This window comes from Prionailurus viverrinus, chromosome A2, assembly GCF_022837055.1.
Source record: "Prionailurus viverrinus isolate Anna chromosome A2, UM_Priviv_1.0, whole genome shotgun sequence".
Classification (NCBI taxonomy): domain Eukaryota; kingdom Metazoa; phylum Chordata; class Mammalia; order Carnivora; family Felidae; genus Prionailurus; species Prionailurus viverrinus.
Genome location: NC_062562.1, coordinates 157,389,696 through 157,409,862, shown reverse-complemented (window position 1 = coordinate 157,409,862; position 20,167 = coordinate 157,389,696). Strand labels below are relative to the sequence as shown.

The 20,167-nt window shown below is 48.1% G+C and overlaps 1 protein-coding gene across 4 annotated transcripts in view; it reads left to right on the top strand.

Annotated features, from left to right (window-relative positions):
- Positions 1 to 9,036, top strand: part of TRPV5 (transient receptor potential cation channel subfamily V member 5) — a 35,247-nt gene extending 26,211 nt beyond the window's left edge. For all 4 annotated transcript variants that reach the window (XM_047848492.1, XM_047848467.1, XM_047848476.1 and 1 more), the window contains exons 11-16: positions 35 to 111; positions 357 to 522; positions 681 to 747; positions 2,825 to 3,093; positions 6,772 to 6,878; positions 7,552 to 9,036. In XM_047848492.1, coding sequence (XP_047704448.1) covers positions 35 to 111; positions 357 to 522; positions 681 to 747; positions 2,825 to 3,093; positions 6,772 to 6,878; positions 7,552 to 7,858 — 993 coding nt within the window. In that variant the 3' untranslated portion in view covers positions 7,859 to 9,036. The remainder of the gene's footprint in view (positions 1 to 34; positions 112 to 356; positions 523 to 680; positions 748 to 2,824; positions 3,094 to 6,771; positions 6,879 to 7,551) is intronic.
- Positions 9,037 to 20,167: the final 11,131 nt, after the last annotated feature.

The following is a 20,167-nucleotide window of genomic DNA, read 5'->3' as shown; positions in this document are numbered from 1 at the left end:
ACATTGTCTTTTTGTTTTACTGGCCTTTTCCCAGATCCCGGACATCTTCAGGGTTGGTGCTTCTCGCTATTTTGGACAGACTATCCTCGGGGGACCGTTCCATGTCATCATGTGAGTGTCTCTTCCTTTCAGTTCCATGTCTTCCCTTGCCAGAATTGTTCCAGGTCCCCATTCACTCTTTGGGACCTAGACTTCAGCTGACTCTCACTTCTAGGGATTTTTTGCCCAGTGGGCTTATATGTGTGTTTTGGGTGTAAGGACTAAGCCTGACTGGGTACCACCCAACTCATCACCATGCTAGAGAAGACCTGGAATATTTCCTCTCTCACTCTTTGTTCCCTGCCCCCTCCCCCAAGCATCACCTATGCCTGCATGGTGCTGGTGACCATGGTGATGCGGCTCTCCAACATGAACGGGGAGATGGTGCCCATGTCCATTGCCCTGGTGCTGGGTTGGTGCAGTGTTATGTACTTCGCTCGAGGATTCCAGATGCTTGGTCCCTTCACCATCATGATACAGAAGGTCAGTGCCTTCCCCAAAGATTCCTCTGGCTTCAGCAATAAGTCCTTTCCAGACAAAGGGAGGAGATGGAGCTAGGTGGCCTCCAGTTTAGCAGGAAAGCTGCAGAGAAGCAGGTAGAGAAGGTCATTCCAACCTCCCTCCCCTTCCCTTTCTTGTAGATGATTTTTGGAGACTTAATGCGCTTCTGCTGGCTGATGGCTGTGGTTATTCTGGGATTTGCCTCAGGTAAGAGCACTGTCCCCCCACACTACTAGGTCATGGGATCCAGTTCTCCAGAAAGTTCACTCACTCTTGCTCTCCGTTCTCATTTATACTCTCTTTTGCTTATTTCCCCCCTAGTGGATATTGAGTCAAAAAGCACACTCATATCCATAGGATCAGGGTCACTTAAGATGACCTAGAAGGTAGATGATATGCTCTGAATTTATGGGCTAGTAACATTCATGTTGACTAACAGCCCAGGAAGATTTTTAAAGAAGAGATAGATAAAGGGCATTGGAGAGTCAGCGCCATTAAACAGGAAAGACTGGCCAGTTGTGGATCTCAGAAAACTATGTGGGTAAACAGAGTCAGTGCAATATTTAACTCTTCTGTCTCTACACTTCAAAAGAAGAAACACAGAGAATTCAATAACACATAGCATCCTTTTTTTTTCTATGTGCATTTAAAGTTGGGGCAAAAAGAAAGAAATCAAAGAGGAAGTACAGAAAATGATTTTGGAGAGTTTGAGGATGAGAGAGGAAAACAGAAGAAAAAGAGCTGTAAAGAGAGATTGGGGAAAGAGGGAGCAGGGACTTAGTTGAAGCCCAAGGCACACGTGGAATGTCAGGGTAGAGAGAGGAACACAGTGAGAAAATAACAGCCAGGATAGAGGGTGAAGGCAGTGAGAAAGTAGGAGAAAGTTCTTATGGAAAGGCACTAAGAGGAAGGAAGAACAGTGAGATATGGCAACTCAAATCTAGTCTCCTGTGTCTGCAACCAAACATCCATAAGACAAGGGGATGCCCTAGGCGCTATTTGAAGACCTCTCAACTCTAAAAGACAATGGCCTTTTAGAACAAAAGGCACTATTCTTGTCCTAGGAATTCCCACTTAACAGGAATTCCCACCAAACAGACCAAAAAAAAAAAATACCCCAAGATCTGAGCTATGAAAGGGTAAAACTGGTAGTCTTGCCTGTTTGGAGTATTCCTTACATATTCTTTCTCCCCACCCTCTACCCCATCTGCACACATCATGAATTACTGCTCACAACATGTGTGGATATAGTTACTCAGTAAGCATATGTTATATATAGTATATGTATGTTATACAGTACATAGTATCATGACCTGCCAATTGAAGTCATAATGACAGAGTAGTTTTCTGTAGATGTCCTATACCCAGGATCTCCTAAATTGTCTCTTCTTTGTTGTTGTGCTTACCTTTTCCATCAGTAAATAAAAAAGTGATGTTTTGTCATAGATACTATTTCCATTCTTGAGATCATTTAGTTTATATTTCAGTTCCCCACACAGAGAGAAGTCTTTTAAAGGTTCTAATGCTGTACTAATGTTCCAGGATGCCTAGTATCATCCAGTAGGCTACACACTGAACAGACCTTTTCCATGACGATCCAAGCTCACCCAGGAACCTCAGAATGATGGATGGTCATCTAGGGGCCACTGAGATTTTTTTTTAAAGGTGCTTTTCTTTTGGCCATTTCATATGGTCAGTTCTTTAAAATTGTTGGAGATTCCACGCATTCTTGTAACAAATTACCTTTTATTTATTTTTAATTAATTAATTAATTAATTAATTTTTAAATTTACATCCAAGTTAGTTAGCATATAGTGCAACAATGATTTCAGGAGTAGATTCCTTAATGCCCATTACTCATTTAGCCTATCCCCCCCCCCACAACCCCTCCAGCAACCCTCTGTTTGTTCTCTATATTTGAGTCTCTTATGTACAAATTATCTTTTAAATATTCGATTTTTTAAGATGTGAAAAGCAGTTAGGTGACTTATTTTGTGTATATCTATCATATATATAATACACATACACACATTTTATGTACACATTTTGCTAAATGGCTGGGTGTTACCATTGTCCAGAGTAATGAACTTGGTCATAAGACATCTTAAGGCTAGCCAGGTCCACACATAAAGTGTGACTTACATGTACATAGTCATATATGTACATTTATGGGCGTGTATGTGTGTCTGCAAGTGTGTAAATGTATGGAGATATAACCGGGCCTATGCTTATTGTGATAATTCCCTATTTTCCCATCTCCATGCCCCCTTCCTGGGCGGAGCAGCGTTCTATGTCATTTTCCAGACAGAGGACCCATCCAACCTGGGGCAATTCTATGACTATCCCATGGCACTGTTCAGCACCTTTGAGCTTTTCCTCACCGTCATTGATGGGCCTGCCAACTACGAAGTGAACTTGCCCTTCATGTTTGGCATTGTCTACTTTGCCTTCACCATCATTGCCACGCTGCTCATGCTCAACCTGTTCATCGCCATGATGGGTGATACACACTGGCGGGTGGCCCATGAGCGGGATGAGCTCTGGAGGGCCCAGGTGAGTTTACTAGTGTTAGTCTTACTAAGGGGAAGAGAATGGAGAGAAAAATCAAAGTGGAAAATGTTATGCTATACAACTCTTAAGAGAGTCACAGAACAATCCAGTGTTGTCACCTCAACAAAGGTACATTTGGACAGAGGAGGAGATAAAAGGAGGGGTAGTTTAACACCCAAGAGCTGAGGTGTTGATCACAGGGGAAAAGTAGATACAACCATCAACCTCGAGCCCAGTGAGAACTAGAGACTGTCTTATATATTCTAGTGTTTTTTTTTTATTTTTGTAATTTTACTTATTTTTTTTAAGATTCTTAATTTCAAGTAATCTCTATACCCAGTATGGGTGCTTTACTGACTAAGCAAGCCAGACATCAGCTATATATTCTAGTTTTAAATTTTAATTTTTAATCTTATCTTCTATTTGCTTCTCCCTGTTTCTCTATGATTTTTTCTATATATCAGTGAAGATAATATAATTTTAGAGTTGGAAGTATCTTTAGTGGTCCTGTAGTTGAGTTCTTACTCAGTGATTAGTTATTAATTGGTCAAAGGGTCATTTAATATCTTCTTTAATGCTGATTAGGACCTTCTTATTATCATATGGATTTGGGTAGTGGTTGGGAAGAAGAGAGCTTTTTCATATTTCAAAACTTTTTGTTATTAGAAATGTCCATGTTGCATGGAGCTGAAATCTATCTTTCTACAATTCCATTCTTTGGCCCCAGTCTTGTCTTTTAATATACACAGAACACACTCTTCTGTATGAACACCATCCAAAAATTTGAATACAGCTATAATTTATCCACTCAGACTTTCCATTCACTTAATAATTATGTAGAGCCTGTTATGTGTTGGGAAATGCCTGTGAGCTGGGGACACCAGCATGAATGCAACAGATGCCATCTGTGTATCATGGAGCCCACAGTCTGGTTGGGAAGACTGCCATTAAATAAAGGACTTCATGGAAGTCTGTAAAACTATAGTAGTAAAACTATCACACAGAAGTAGAAGATGCTAAGAACAGGACACAACAGAGGAGTCTGATTGCAAAGTTAGGGAATGCTTTCCTGATGGAGTGACATTTAAGATGAACTCCTAAACATGGGTAAGAATTATACAGTTAAGGAGAATGACAGAAAAGGATAGAGGTTAGGATTTATATCAGACAGGACTCTTGCCTATAGGGACAGAGAACCAAATGCAAACATACTTAAAAAAAAAAAGAAAGAAAGAAAGAAAGAAAGAAAGAAAGAAAGAAAAGAAAAGAAAAAGAAAAAGAAAAAGAAATAAATGGCATTGGAAGCAAGATGTGTTGGTCCTCGTAACTGGAAAGTTTAAAGAACTAAACTATCTTTAAGCATATCTGGCCAAAGTGTGTATTTCCATTTCAGTAACTACATCAGTTTCTCTGTTCTGCTCTCCTATCCAGTCTGCTCTCCTAAGTCAGTCTCTCACATCATGTTGGTGAAATGTCTTCTAGAAGCTCCAAATTCCCAAAGGAATGAGCAGGTGTACTGTATTGCACAATTCCAAGGGCCCCATCTGTTGTATTCGCTGTGCCTTCTGATACTGTGTGAGGTGTAACCCCTCAAAGAGCATCTTTCCCCCCAAGAAGCCAGTCTAAGTTCCATCTCACTGCAACAGGTTTGAGCTATAGGTACATCCTTGAATTTGAGGTTAAGACCAAGGAGTGGTGATGGTGGTAGTGGAATTTAGGGGAGAATCAGCTAATCAGCTGGGGTGCAGTCCAGTCTACCCTAACTGATGGACAGAGTGGTGAAGTGACAATGGTCCAAGCAAAAGGGGTCTATTACCAGAACAAGGTGGGGGCCTACTGATGGCACAACAGGACACATAAATGTCCTTTTCAAGATAAAGGAGAGCTTCTATATAGGGAAAGGGAACACATGATTAAAAGTCCTGAGGTTAGGGGCACCTGGGTGGCTCAGTCGGTTAAGTGCTGGACTCTTGATTTCGGCTCAGGTCATAATCTCACAGTTTGTGGGTTCAAGCCCCGCATTGGGCTCTGCACTGACAGTGCAAAGCCTGCTTGGGATTCTCTCTCCTCTCTCTCTGTCCCTTCCCTGCTCATGTGCTCTCTTTCTCTCTGTCTCAAAAAAGATAAACTTTCAAAAAAAAAAAGTCCTGATGTTGGAGGGAACTTGGTCCAACTAAGAAATCAAGTAGAAAAATAAAACATGGGGAATTGGACTACTTTAAGAATTGCTAGTTTCTTCAACTAACCAAGCTTTCTGCACTTGTTCATGCCTAAGAGATCATGGTCCTTTCAAAAGTAGAGTGTTCCTGATAGGATTGGAGGAATACAATATAAAGAGGGGTCATGCCTTCCCTTGCTTTGGACACTGTAGTAGAAATAGCACCTCAAATTGAGCCAGGTCTTGGGGCACCTGGGTGGCTCAGTCACATAAGTGTCCAACTCTTGACTTCAGCTCAGGTCATGATCTCATGGTTTGTGGGTTCAAGCCCCACATTGGGTTCTGCACTGAGAGTAAAGAACCTGTTTGGGATTCTCTCCACCCCCTCCCTGCCCCTCCCCCACTCTTTAAAGAAAGGAAGAAAGAAAGAAAGAAACTAACTTAAAAAAAATTGAGGGGGCGCCTGGGTGGCGCAGTCGGTTAAGCGTCCGACTTCAGCCAGGTCACGATCTCGCGGTCCGTGAGTTCGAGCCCCGCGTCAGGCTCTGGGCTGATGGCTCAGAGCCTGGAGCCTGTTTCCGATTCTGTGTCTCCCTCTCTCTCTGCCCCTTGCCCGTTCATGCTCTGTCTCTCTCTGTCCCAAAAATAAATAAAACGTTGAAAAAAAAATATAAAAAAAAAAATTGAGCCAGGTCTTTAAAGAAATATACATCTGGCCCTTATGAAGGTCATGATCTATTAGAACCCATGCATCTTTGTTATTCAACTTAATTAGTAAAGCCCCTTTACCACTTCCTGTACTTACCCATATACTTTGTTCTTAAACATAAATGTAGTACCTTACATTTGGTTCTCTTAAATTTCACATTATTGGTATTTGACTAGCATTCCAGTCTGGTGAGATCATTTTTATACTGCTTTGTCACCTCACATTATTACATATCCCTCCCAGTTTTGTGTCACAGTCATATTTGATAAGCTTGTCTTCTATGTTTCATTTAAGTAATTAATGAGGGCTGGGCAAAGGACAGAACATGTGACATGCCACTAGAATTTTCCTTGCCAAGTTTGCAGTCATTAACCCACTCTTTTTCTTTGGAGGATATGGGTATTTAATGTGCTGCAAATTCCCTGAACACTAGCAACGTCATTTCATACCACAATCATAGAGATTCTATTTAATCATTTTATTTAAATCAAGATAACTAGTCTGGCTTTCCTATGAAAAAGCAAATGAGATTAGTTTGGACTGACTCATTTTCTATGAATGTCAATAGTAATGTAGGGGTCACAGTTTTATTCAAAACACTCATAAAATATTCTCTCTCCTTTTATGATGAGTGAGTAAAGCAGGTAGCATGATGCCTGGCACAAGCTAGGGCATGGCCCAATGGCTGTCATCTCCCCAATTTCTGGTGTCCCCATCTGACAGATTCCTCTTTGTTCCCTATGTTGGTGGCTTCTAGTGTTCCCTGAGACCTCATCACTCTTCCTGAGTTTCCTCTACCTCTCACTCCTCCCAGGTGGTGGCCACCACAGTGATGCTGGAGCGGAAGCTGCCTCGCTTCCTGTGGCCTCGCTCTGGGATCTGCGGGTGCCAGTATGGGCTGGGGGACCGCTGGTTCCTGCGGTGAGTGACTGCATATGTATAAACTGCTAACAAGCATGAAGCCATGGGAGTAGGGTGCCCAGTTTCACATTTATCACACATATTTCCATTCCTGAGATCTCCAACTGGACCCAAAGGAGACATCATCACTCTATAAAGTGAGACTGCATTAGCCTGTTTAGGGGAGGAGGGTGGAGCCAACAGGGAGAGCGACAAGATGGCTGATAACTGATGCCAGGCTGTGAGTACATCAGGGTAGTAATGTGTGTGAGGTTATATACGTGTCCATGCTCAGATGTGGGCATGGGCTACCCAACTTGTTCTAGTCTTGTTCCTATCTGACCCCCATTTCTAGTAAATTCTTGCCTTGAACCTAACCTTCTCCATACTCTACCTTCGGCTCCTGACTTGGCTTTTCTTCTCTCTTGGTTTTCTCTTTCATATTCACAACCACACACACACACACACACACACCCCACTACCCTCCAAATCCTGATTGCTTACCTCTTTGGTCTCTATCCCACTTTACCCTCCATTCCACTGCTCTTCCCTTCATTTCATCCTAGGACTCTGGTCCCTTCCTTGCCCTGTCCTCTTGGTCCTGTTTCCTACAAGTGCTCTTCCCCCCTCTCCTTCTCCTCATGGCCCTTGTTCCTTCACCTCACCTGAGTTCCTTCCCCTTTGCCCTCCTCAGAGTTGAGAACCACCATGATCAAAATCCTTTGCGAGTGCTTCGCTACGTGGAAGCTTTCAAGGGCTCAGACAAGGAGGATGGACAAGAGCAGCTTTCTGAGAAACAGCCCTCTGTTTCTGTGATCGAAAGTGGGACACCAGCCAGAGTCTCTCTGGCCCCTCCAACGCCTTCCCTATCCCGGACCACATCTCACAGCAGTAGCAGCCACTGGGGCTGGGAGATCCTGCGTCGCAACACATTAGGACACGTGAATCTTGGGCTGGACCTTGGTGAGGGAGATGGAGAGGAAAATATCTATCATTTATGATGAGGACCCCTGTTTCTATTGGCCTGAAAAACAGGTGGGCCTAAATGGAGGGAAGTATCTGATTGTTTTGCCTGTTAATCATGAGAGGGGATAGGCAGAATAATTCTTAAAGGTCATGTCTCATCCTTCACATTAGCATTTCTGGAGATGGGCAATGGACGTCTGTTGTCCCACATATCTTCCGGTTTCCTGAAAGTCCCACATCTTGAGAAAAGAAGGTGTCTCTTAGAGCAAAGTTGGATTTAGCCATCAAAGACATGAACTAGGGATGCTAGACTAACATCTGGATCATCTTTCTTTCTGCCTCATGCAGGCACTAGAAAGTAGTGAGCTGTGAAGCCTGCTTGGTTCCACAAGGCTTAATGTGGGAAGATCCAGGCATGGCACCGAGGTTATGGCCCTTCCCTTTTCCCCTGTAGGACTCTCTCTCACCCCACAACCAACCCCCAACTAGAAAACTGCAATAAGAAAGGTTCTTTATCCTTGCTTTATTTTTCAGAAATTTTATTGTGGGAAGATACACATCACATAAATTTACTGTCTTAACCATATGTAGGTATACAATTCAGTGGCATTAGGTACATTTACACTGTTGCATAATGATAACTACTATTCATCCACAGGATGCTCTCATCATCTCAAACCAAAACTCTGGTACTCATTAAACATTAACTCCCCACTGTCCCCTCCACACAGTCCCTCATAACCAATATTCTACTCCACGTCTATGAATTTGACTACTCTAGGTACCTCATACAGGTGGAATCATTCAATATTAATTCTATTGTGTCTGGCTTATTTCACTTAGCATAATAGTTTCAAGATTCATCTGTGTTGTAGCAGGCATCAGAATTTTATTCCTTTTAAGGGTCAAATAATATTTCATTGTATGGATATATCACATTTTATTTATCCATTCATCCACTGATGGGTATTAGGATTGTTTCCACCTTTTGGCTATTATGAGTAATACTGCTATGAACATTGGCATATAATTCTCTTCAAGTTCTTGCTTTCGATTTCTTCGGGTGTATCCTTAGCTGTGGAATGGCTTGGACTTATGGCAATTATTATTTAATTTTTTGAGGAACTGCCACACTTTGTTGTGTTTCTTTCTTTCTTTCTTTCTTTCTTTCTTTCTTTCTTTCTTTCTTTTTCTCCTTCTCCTTCTTTTTGATAATAGCCATCCTAATGGATATGAAGTGATATCTCATTGTGGTTTTGATTTGTATTTCCCCAATGACTAATGACAATGAACATCTTTTCATATGCTTATTGGCCATTTGTATTTGGAGAAATATCTATCAAATCCTTCATCTATATTTTGGATTCTGTTTGTTTTTTGTTGTTTTTGAATTGTCTTATCCTTGCTTTTTGAGACTCAGAGTCTAAAAGGTTTGTATCTCATTTGTGTCTACATGTATGTTTAAATAAGTGGTAAATTATGCCTTTTGTGCTTGAACAGCTCAATCATTTCTTTATGGGACTCTTCCCGGTCTGTCCCTCAGGTGGCTCATTAGCAGCTAATCACCCTTGTGCCTGGGGGTAGCAGATTTGTGGCTGTGTCTCCTGCAGCAGCCATCTTTTGCTCCCACCTCCCTCTTCCCCTGTGCTGAGTTTTGGGATGGACAGCAACAAAGCAGGATGGGCCATCCCTCTCCAGGGAGGAAAGTGGGAGCTAGGTGTCCAGGGCACCCAGTACCAGGCTCTTGACAACCTCCCTCTTGTCTCCAGTCTTTTACGTCTCACCTCAACCCTAATATCACCCTCACCCAAAAGCCATAATAACTTTTAAGAGGACTGTGGTCTGGAATAGCAAAGAGGTAAGTTGGATTTGTGAAACCACAGGCAGGTTCATCCAGATACTCATACAAAGCATAGATGAGTGTGGAACGGGGAGGAATCACACGAAGGTAGAGGCACAGGGTCCTACACAGTTGACCACCAGTGGCATGATTTCTAAAAGTGCTTAGTCATCATGACTCCTCTTATTTTCCTTACAATGGAAGCACTTCCTCTCATGTGTAAAGCTAAACTACCATCTGAGTCCCAGATTCCGTTTCCTTTCTATCTCTTCAGACAGCCATATCCATCACTGTTCTCTCTATACCTCTCATTTTTATATCTCTTCTCCTCCCTCTCCACTAGTTCCAGGGATCAGCAAATAACGATGCTCTATTCTTTCCCATCTCCAAAGAAATGGAAAACACCCTCCCTCAACCCTTCCTCCTTTCAGCTACTGCCCTATCTTTTCTACTCCCTATTCAGGGCCAAACTTCTTAGAGAAGACTTTATTGTCTATTGATCTCTTGCTGAGTCCTCAACCCATTGTGATTTGACCTTGCCTCTCCACGCTACTGACATCTATGAGGGAGGTTATCTACCTTTGGCTAAGCCCACTGAACAGTCTCAGTCTTGCTTGAACTGTCGGTAGCCTTCAGACTACAGTCGACCACTCGCTATCTCTCAGCATGTCAGTGCCATACACTCTTGTCACGCTGGCTGCTTCTCTTCTACAAATCTCTTAAATATTTTCGGTCCACAAGCCTCTGTTTTCCTCACCACCTGGGCAGTCTCACCTGCTTCTGTAGATTGTATTAACATGCACATGTTCATGACTCCCCATTCCCTATCTTCGGTTCACATCTGTCTCCTGAGCTCCAGGCATGAACAGCTTGGATGCCTATCAGACAGCTGAACCTGGATATTTTACAGACACCTCAAACTCAACATGTCCCAAACTGAAAACTGAACAGCTTTTTTTCCTCACCAAACCTGCTCCTCCACCAGAGTTCCTGACCAAATAATAGGCAAAGTTGCCTAAGCCAGAACCTGGGCGTCGTCTTCAACATGTTTCTTTTGACTCTTAAATCCAGTAAATCTCAAATCTTGTGGATTCTGTTCCCTAAAACATCTGCTTCGAAAAGAATTAATTTTGGTTAGATAATGTAACACATAGCACAAAATTCAAAGAGCACGCAAGAAATACAGAGACAAAAAGCTTTCCTACTTCTGTGCTGGCCCCTTTGTTGTTCTTTCCAGGGACATTCACTAATAAAAGTGTATTTATCTTTCCAAGAATACTCTGTACATCCAAGCATATGTATGTACATATTCCTCTTAAAAAGACATATAATGGCACAGTTTATTAGAAAAAAGTTTTTTCTTTTTTCACTTAATACAATTTGAAGATTATTCCATACCAACATAAAACCTTCCAGTTGTCCCTGCCTCTCGGGACCCTACTGCACAGAAGGAGGTTCCTAACTGCTCTGTTTGTATGTAGTCTCGGTCTTCTTCAATCCATCACCCACACTATGGCCAGAATGATCTTTGTAAGATGCAAGTCCTACCCCTAAGTATGGTCCTTCTGGAAGCCTTCCATAAGCCAACCCTGGGCAACCCTCCAGCCTCCTCACACCTCTCTTCTCTCAGGCTCTATTTCACCAAGCTGGATTTCTATCAGTTCCTGGATAAGGCTGAGTTCTTCTTCTTCTTGGCCTTCACAGTCTCTAGAGCTTTCTACCTCCTTGCACTCTCCCTTCCATCTTTGTAACTTCTATTCATTTGCTGGTCTCAGCCTAACGGTCATAAATTGGTTGTGTGTGTAATTGTGGGGATGCTGATCCGTGGGCAAGGTTAAAGCCCATCTACTCCATGTTTCCAGACTACCTATGTTTTCTTTTTAATTACACACCCTGCACATTATTGTACTTATTTGTTCAATGTCTGTCTTCTTTAGTAGACTGTAAGTGCCACGAAGACAAAGATGGTGTCTATTTTATTCATCATTGTGTTCCCAGTGTCTGGTGTAATTCCTAGTACAATGTAGTATGCAATAAATATTCATTAACTAGATCTATGAATGATTGACCTGTTTTTATTCTAAGCTCTCTCACTGGCCACACTGCAGTCTTTTTTCACCTGTCAAAGGTGGCACAAAAATACTTGCCTTTCAGTGGGGTTGTAATAATTAAAGATAAACACATAATATGGGTAGAAATGCTTTGGAAAGGAAAAAGAAAACAATGCAAATGTAAGTGATCACTGGGAAATTTTTTCAGGTTAAATATACTTTGCGTGTATGTGTGTGTGCGTGAGAGAGAGAGAGAGGGAGAGAGGGAGAGAGGGAGAGAGGGAGAGAGGGAGAGAGACAGCGTGAGAGACAGAGAAGAGAGAGGAAGGAGGAGAAGGCTGGAGGAGGAGGAGGAGGAGGAAGAAGAGATGCGGAATATCATAAGGAAGAGAGAAAGGAGGGAAGAACCCCAGCAGCAAAGCTCTGGAACAAATCTTCCTGAACCTCTCGTGTGTGGTACCCTGTAAAGGAGCATTCGAGGTAACAGACAAGATCCCACACCTGCCCTCCGGAGCCCAGATGAGCAAGGAAAAGAAACACACACAGACATCGCCATACCAGCAGATGCAGCACGAGAACTGTGTGCTGAAGGGTTAAAATAGTTGGCGGATGTTTTGTGCCGCCAGGCAGATGCCAGCTTTATTTACGGGGATCCAGAGACAGGGACGGGGAACGGGCCGAAAGGAACGCTGATGTTCCTGCCTCAGGAGTTCTTCGGGTACCCCCGAACCGTGACCGTTCTCCTTCCCGTCTCCTCCCCACTGGCTACTTTAAAAGACAGAAAGCAGAAAACTCTTGCTCCTGTGTGCGCCTCACAGACCAGAGGCAGGGAGGCATGGGAGGTTTTGTGCTCCCAGGGATCACTGGACTTCAAAACTATGTTCCCGCCCAGCCGTTGGCAAAGTGTTTTTCTGACAAGCTTCTGGGTTCTGGTAAAGAATGGTGGTGTAGCCCCTGAGGGTTGGCCTGCCTGCAGCCTTGGGAAGGAAGGGCAGAGGTCGGTGTCCCTCCCTCGCACCGCGCTGGGGAAATGCAAGATAAGGTCTGGGACAGAGACCCAGGAGAGGGGGCAGCAGAACGGAGAGATGAGGGTAGTTAGCGCTGGCTCTGTCGGTGTCTGGGCAGAGACGCGCAGAGAGACGGAGCTGGACGAAGGGCACACTATGGGCCCTGGCACATCCAAGACCTCTCAGTGGACGGGGTGTCAACGGTCATTGTCAGAGGCTAATGAAGGAAAAATGAGAAACGTGCAAGGAAAGGAATACTTTGACCAGTACACTGAGTGCTGTCACACCGACAGGAGAGGCTGGGTAACGTGGCCCCTCTCTGCTGGGGGCAGGGGGGTGCAGCCAGACAGGAGCCACCTGGGGCAGGACTGGACACACCCGCCTTTGTCTGTGCCACCTCTTTGTTAACCCTGGCACTGGGGAGGCGGCAGTTATGGCCATGAGGCCCCAGGGAACGAGGCTTGTGCAAGGCCAGGCTGCAGCTGGAGGGAGTGACTGTGGGTCCCCGCTGGGGTCAGTGCCCTGCTAGGTTCCTTGGAGGGGGGATCTGTGCGTCTGTGGGCGTGCACATGCGTGGGGATGGCTCTCAAAGCACCACTCTCTACCAGGAGTTGTTCGTCCCTTCCAGCCCTTCTGCTGGACATGCTCCCCTAACTGCTTCACGACCAGGCTGTGGAGCCCTTTAGGGATGACATGGGCAGGTGAAACGTGATTTCAGTTCCCGCTCCCCGCCCCCCGCCCCGCTGCTGGAGTATTAGCTGATGACTTATGCCATGTCCACCTGCCATGTCCCTGACAGTAATATCAGCACACACAGGAGAGCGCGTGGCTCACTAAGATCTTACTGCTGTCACGGGTTGTCACGGCAGTATCCCTGCCTTCCCCTAGTTCGCTTCTCCTAGGCTCTCGCTCCCTCTGCTGTTCCTCCACCCTAACTGAGCACCTCCTTCCAATTAAGAAATAACAAGGTCAGGGAAAGAGGCAGATAAATCAGTGACTGTGGCTCCATGAGGTGACCCGTGACCGGGTCCTTAGAGGTTCTCTCCACCCTGGGTTAGAGGGCATCACCCCCAGATGGGTGGCTGGGCCTCTCCTCCCAGGGACTCCCAGACTCCAACACCTGCTCTTTCCGCATCAACCAGGTGCAGGGAGGACAGTGGCAAATTGTTCTTCCCTTGCGGGCAGGACGAGGAAGTGTCTGCCTCCTCACCTTCTCCCTCCCTCCAAGTGTGAGCTTGGTGGGCAAGAAGACAGCCTCCCGGGGTCCCAGTGGCCTCTGTCCCAGCACCCTCTAGACCTTAGGTCAGGGGTCACCGGCTCCCCCTGAGTCCTAGGCCAGCCAGGAGGGGGCACTCAGGGTCGGAGGGAAGGGCTTCCCAATACACACCACACCCTCCCCTTCACCCCAGCTGCTGACTCCCCACCTTTTGCAGGCTAATGAATCTTCCAAGGGCAGAAGTCATTTTCTCTTTGTGTGTGTGTGGGGGGGGAGACTGGGGTTTAACAAACACCCTCCCTCCTCCCGGGACACACACATACACACACAGGGTTCCCTGCCACCTCTCCTTGTTCCCTGGTCACCTCCCCGGCCCCTTTCTGCACACGGACCCACCTCTGCCTTGGGGACCTAAGATAGGAAGTGTACCCACTAAATAGCTTGCAATTTCCTTGGCACAGATCATTCTCCATAAGACACAATTCAGCATATATTCTACCCCAGGTACTCCGATGGGGAGAAAGAAGACACGTTGTGCTTTAACCTCATCCTGTGGGCTCTTCCCACAGGGGAGACGGGCAGGTAAGGGGCCGCATGGATGCAGCACCATGCTTTCACAAGGGCATGAAGACCGGAGATGGAGTGGAGGTGGGACCGGCCCTGGGAGAGTGGGGACGGGCGCAGAGAGAGGACAAGAGAATGTGATTTTGAGTTGAGCTTCAAGGGATGCGCGGGAACCTATGAGCCAGATAATTAACGGGAAGCGTCTTCCCCAGCTGGGGCAGGACTGATGCGGTGACAAGGCCTAGTATAAGGGAGATGCCACAGACCCTGTTTCCTCCCTACTCAGTTCAACGGTGAGCAAAGGAGTTCCACGGAACCGTCTCTTTGGGAGGGCCGGGGGGTGTGGGGTGAGGCCCATGGGATGAACGGCACAGAAACCCACCCTGTGCAGATGGCAACAGCCTGAGGTTGGATTTGCTCCGGTGCCCCAGGTTGGGGGGGGGGGATTTGCCCACGAAAGGATAGGCTGGCGACTGAAAGGGCTCCCTGACACAAAAACAGCAGAAGAGAGGGACGAAGGATCAGGAATGGAGGCTATCACCATGCATTCGCCGTGGCCGGGAGCCCCACCGGGCTCACCCCGTGCTCACAGGGAGCCTGCATGCCAGCTCTTGTCAGCTTGTTACAGACAGGCAGCTGGGGCCCAGAGAGGGTGAGCTCCTCACCTAAGATCACATGAGTATGACTGTGCTCACTTTGTGGACGGGAGACCGAAGCTCAGAGGGGTGGACTAATTTACCCAAGACCGACTGGTAATTAGCAGTCTGACTTCGAGTCCAGACGTATCTGATCTCAAGTCCCATGCTCCTTCTGCTAGGAGATCCAGAGCCCCTGAAACGAGAGAGTCGACCGTTTTCTACTGGAAAGTTATTTCCTGGAAGTTTTGATATCAAATGCTCCCACCCAAGCCAAGACGATAAAGCAAATGACTTGGCATTCATGCGACACCATAGGGCACATAAAGTCCTTTGCGCCCATTATCTTCTCTAACCCAAATAACAACCCCTGTAGAGTAAATAGGGCAGAATTACTATCCTCATTTTACAGATAAGGAGGCCGATTCTCAGAGAGATTGTATGATTGAGGTCACAGATCTCACCAATGCAGAACAGGACAATAACTTGGATTTCTGGGCTTTTGGAGAGAGCTGTCCTCACGGTAGCTCCCTGGCTCACCTGTATGGAGAGATGGGCAAATCCAGACCCGGGGGGGGGGGGGGGGGGGGGGGGGGCGGGGCAGGGCACCACCCTCTACACCCGGTCTGCAGCAAGGGCTGACTCAGAGGGTAGAACTCAGAGTTACCCGGGTGTGATGCTAGCTCATGGCACTTGCATACCTATGACAGTAAACGTTTTAGTACTTCCATTAGCCCCCTTGACAATGTGCGCACAACCTTGAAGAACACGCTAGCACCTTCGTCATAGACTCGACAGGCAGCCCTGTGCTCTGCCGTCTCCTGCACTCTGGTCTGTGTGTAAGGATTTGGGGCCCAGCCCTGTCTGGGTGATAGTTCCTGGACTTTCCTGTAGCTTGGGGACACATCAGAGTCCGCTCTTGGGAGTTGGGAACCTCAGCCAGGCCTGAGAAGAGGGAGGGGTGAGGGAGGGGAGCCAGTGATCTGAGAAGGGCCCCCAGGGCACAGTGTGAGGCTGGATCCCTTGCTGATTCCCCTGGGCCAGTGAGCAGCTCCCTATCAGGAGATTCCACCAAGTGCTCCCATACATGTGCCAGTTACCAGTGCACTCGTGTGTAAATAACTCCCACACTCCCACGTGCACAGGGTCCTACACACAGAGGGCACCATGTGGGGGGAAGCCTGTGCATTGTGGGCCCCGGTGGGGGCTGGGGGGGTACACAACAGCTAAGATCATTTTATTTGCCAGTCTCTCTTATTGTAGTGGCTGGCTGACCAGTGACCTCAGGCTCTTGGTGCCCTGGCAGGTCCAGTATTGCCCAACAGCCTTCTGGAGAATGTTCTGTTTGGCTTCAGTCCCTCCCTTGTACCTGCTGGCCCCTGGCCCCCACGTCCCCACCTTGCTCCCAGCCTCCCACCGCACCCTGTTTAGGTATCTGCCCCAGAATCTGCCTTGCCATGTGGGGAGGCCTCCCCCCGCGCCTGTCCCCGTCGCCGTCCATCCAAGCCCAGCTTTGGGAAGAGAAGCCCCAGTTCCTGCCCAGGTGTGCCTCCCAGTGTCCTGTCCCCAAACCTCAGCACATTTCTGCTCCTTCCCAGCTGCCCCTTGAGTCCTCTGTCCTGGGCTCTCAGACCGGCCCTCTGCCCTCGGGAGGCAGGAAGCAGCCAGCTTGCTCCCCTCCTGGTGTGCGCGTGCCTGTATGCATTCAACAATCGTCCCGACTTTTAGAACAAGTCTGGCATTTTGCTTGGTTTTTATGACGGAGGCGCTGGGGCGTCTGCGTGAGCGCTGGAGCTAAATAAATAGAATTTGAAAGAGCTCTTATCATGGCCTGTTGCTCTTTCACTGAGTGTGTTGGGGTGGGGACAGAAGAATAAGAGGTGCAGGTGGGGACAAATCGGGGGAAGATTGCTGATAAAGGGCTACCCCTGAGGGCTGCTGCTGGAGAAACCTGCTATGGCTTCCAGATTGAACCCAGGCTTTGGGTTTGGGCTTTTCGTAACAGTGATCCGATTTGGGATAATGGCTAGACCCTTTCTCCTGAGCCCTAAACCGATGCTGTTTACTCTGGGCCTAGTGGCCCCACAGCTCTCCCACCCCCAGCACGCCCCGAGCCCAGTGTGGGGAACATCACCCAGAATGCAACAAAGTGGTGGAGAGAGCCAGCCCCGCCCCACCTTGGCAGAGGACCTCAGCCTCCTCTCTGGCTGTCAGCGCTCAGGAAGTTGTCGTGGTGAGGGAGCTTGGCCCTCTCCCCACCTAGAACGTTGGGAATCCCAGGATCGTGCCATTTGTAAGGCTAGAGGGTTATCGGAAGCCATGTGGCCCCACGTTCTGCCTGCTGACCTCTTCTCTCTTCTCTGCCTGGTGGAGCTTCTGCCCTAGTGATTCAGAGACAAAGACGGACACGTTCCTCCTGAGAGATAGGAGGTTGCTCTGAGCGCCACACTTTCTGCACCTGGAAGCTGACGGGGAGCTGTCTGGGGGAGCAGAGTGTTGAAGGCAACAGGAAAACCTGAGAACTTAAGAGTCCTTTTTGCACATCGGGAAACGCAAAGGTAAGTGACTTGGCCAAGGTCTCACAGTGATTTCTGGTCCAAGTGGGGTTGGAACGCAGCCATCCTGGTTACCCGTCTTGCTCTCTTTCACCTTTTCCAGAAACCAGCCTCATGGCACATTCGTCACGTTTGGAAAGGTCTTTGAGGGCTGTATACCCTTCAGCCTCTTTCATGGTTGTCTTTAGTACCTGCTAGAGAGGAGTCCGGGGCCAGGTAAGGTGGGGTGACAGAGGGTGGGGCAGGTGGCTGAGCGGAGGGGTCCGGCTTTGGGAGGGAGAGGCCTCGGGATCTGGGGAAGAAGGAGCAGGAGGCTGGGGCAGTGTGGCCAGTGGGAGGGCTGTGGACTTTGACACCCTCCTTCACAGAGCCCTATCTCCGGAGCATCTGGCCCAGGCCATGGGCCACAGGACTCCAGCCTGTAGAGGCCTCAAGAAAAAGTTAGAGGCAGGTCAGAGCTTGGTGGGGCTTGGTGGAAGCTTCACCTTCCAGATGGGGGGTTAGGAAACCAGATGCTCTGATGGGTGGGGGTGGGGCTGTCAACCAGGGAGACCTCTCGGGGCTGGCTCAGAAAATCTTCCATTCGAGGCAGGGTGGGAGGGGAGGGGAGAATGGCTGGCCATGGAGGCACATGCTCGGGGGTCGAGGAGGCTGCTTCCCCACAGCCCACAGCCCATATGCCCACCTTTGCCCTTTGGGCACTTTCTGCAAAGGGGTTAGCATCCAGGAGAACCAATGCCTTTGAATTTGAAAACCTGCAGACTTGTAGGAGATGGTCAGAACATATATGCACACACCATGACTGCTCTAGAATCTTGCTATGACATATTGGTTCATGTGACATAAATATTCCGTGCAGAACTGCATGTGCAATACCGTGCAAATGCCTGTCTGAGGGGGTGGGGCTGGTGGTGCCATCCCGTTGGTCCTGGCCTCTGCCCTCTCCCCGGGGCCCCCTTTCTACCGCCAGCTCTGTCGTCCTCGACCGTGTTCCTCTGGGCTCCAACCAGATGTCTTGGAGCAGCAGACAGAGGCTGGGGGTCCTGTGCAGGGTCCCCCGTGGTGTGAGTGTTTAGGCCAGCCGAGGCTGGAGGGTGTAGGAAACGAGGGCAAAGGGTTGGGGCCCCACTTAGCAATGGGGGTGGGGGAAGGGGGCCGGGGACGAAGGCCACACTTTGGGCGAAAGTATGACCTCCTGACCTATGAAAGCTGAAGGGACTGCGCACCCACAGAACCACACGTGACTCCACTTCGCGCAGAATCACAGGACGTTTGAGTTGAAAAGGACCTTGGAGGGTTTCAAGCCCAAATCGCTGCCCAGGCAGCCCCCCATCCAGCACCAGAACCCAGTGCCCCCAGCAGGGCAGGCGGCTCGACAGCCCGTCCTCCACACCCGCCAAGTCCCTGGGTGGTGCTCTGTGGTGCATGCCTCTGTGTGTGCGTGTGTGTGTGCGTGTGTGTGTGTGCGCGCGTGTGCACCTGCTGACCTGCCGTCGCTCTGTGCAGGCTTTATGAGCTGGCACACAGGGCTTGTGAACCCAGTGACTGGAACAAACTCCAAGCTGAGTGAGCAGCGGCTTTGACCCCGCTGCCCTGTGCTGGCTCTATCCCCAGCCTCTCGCCTGTTTGTCCCTTGTGGCCAGCCCTGCACACGGCAGCAGAGCCCGGGAGACACCCTCCCAAAGGGCGCCGGGAGCAGGGATGGGGTGACGTAGTCAGCTGGGCCAGGAAACAAAGAGCAGAGATCAAGAGACAGACGGAAAAGAAACCCAAGGTTCCACAGAGAGACCACTCAGAGTCATGGTCACACACACACACACACACACCCCACACCATACACCACACACACATGCACACACACACGGACACCTTACATACACATGCACACAAATGCCACACATGTTAGCACACAGACTAAGACCAAGGGAGCAGATACAACTGCAAAGAGAGGCAACAGGAGAGGAAAAACAGAGGGAAACACAGGAAGGCAGAACAAACAAAAAGAGGGACAAAACCGGAAAAAATTAAATGTATATTTTTGGCCCTAAATTAGTGGTTCTTGATGGAGAGTGATCTTGCCTCCCCCAAGGAAATTCCAGCAATGTCCGGAGACTTTGGCTGTCACAGCTGAGGGAAGGGGATGCTACGGTCACCCAATAAGTGGCAGCTAAACATCCTGCAACGTGTGGGACAGACCCACACTAAAGAATTATTTGTTCCAACACATCAGTATTTGCATGTTGAGAAAGCATGCCTGAAATGCACACATTGGCGGCATGCGGTGGCTACGGTCCCAGTCAGGGCTCTGCTCCAGTCCTGCACGTACTGAAGCACACGTCATCTCCCTGGCCACCTCCAGCCCTGCCAGTGTGGCCCTCAGAGGGGGCTGGTCATCCCCTGCTTCACCACTGTCCCTCTGTTGAATCCTGAGGACCTAACTCGGCTTCGAGTTCAAGCTTGGCCTGAGGCAGGGGAA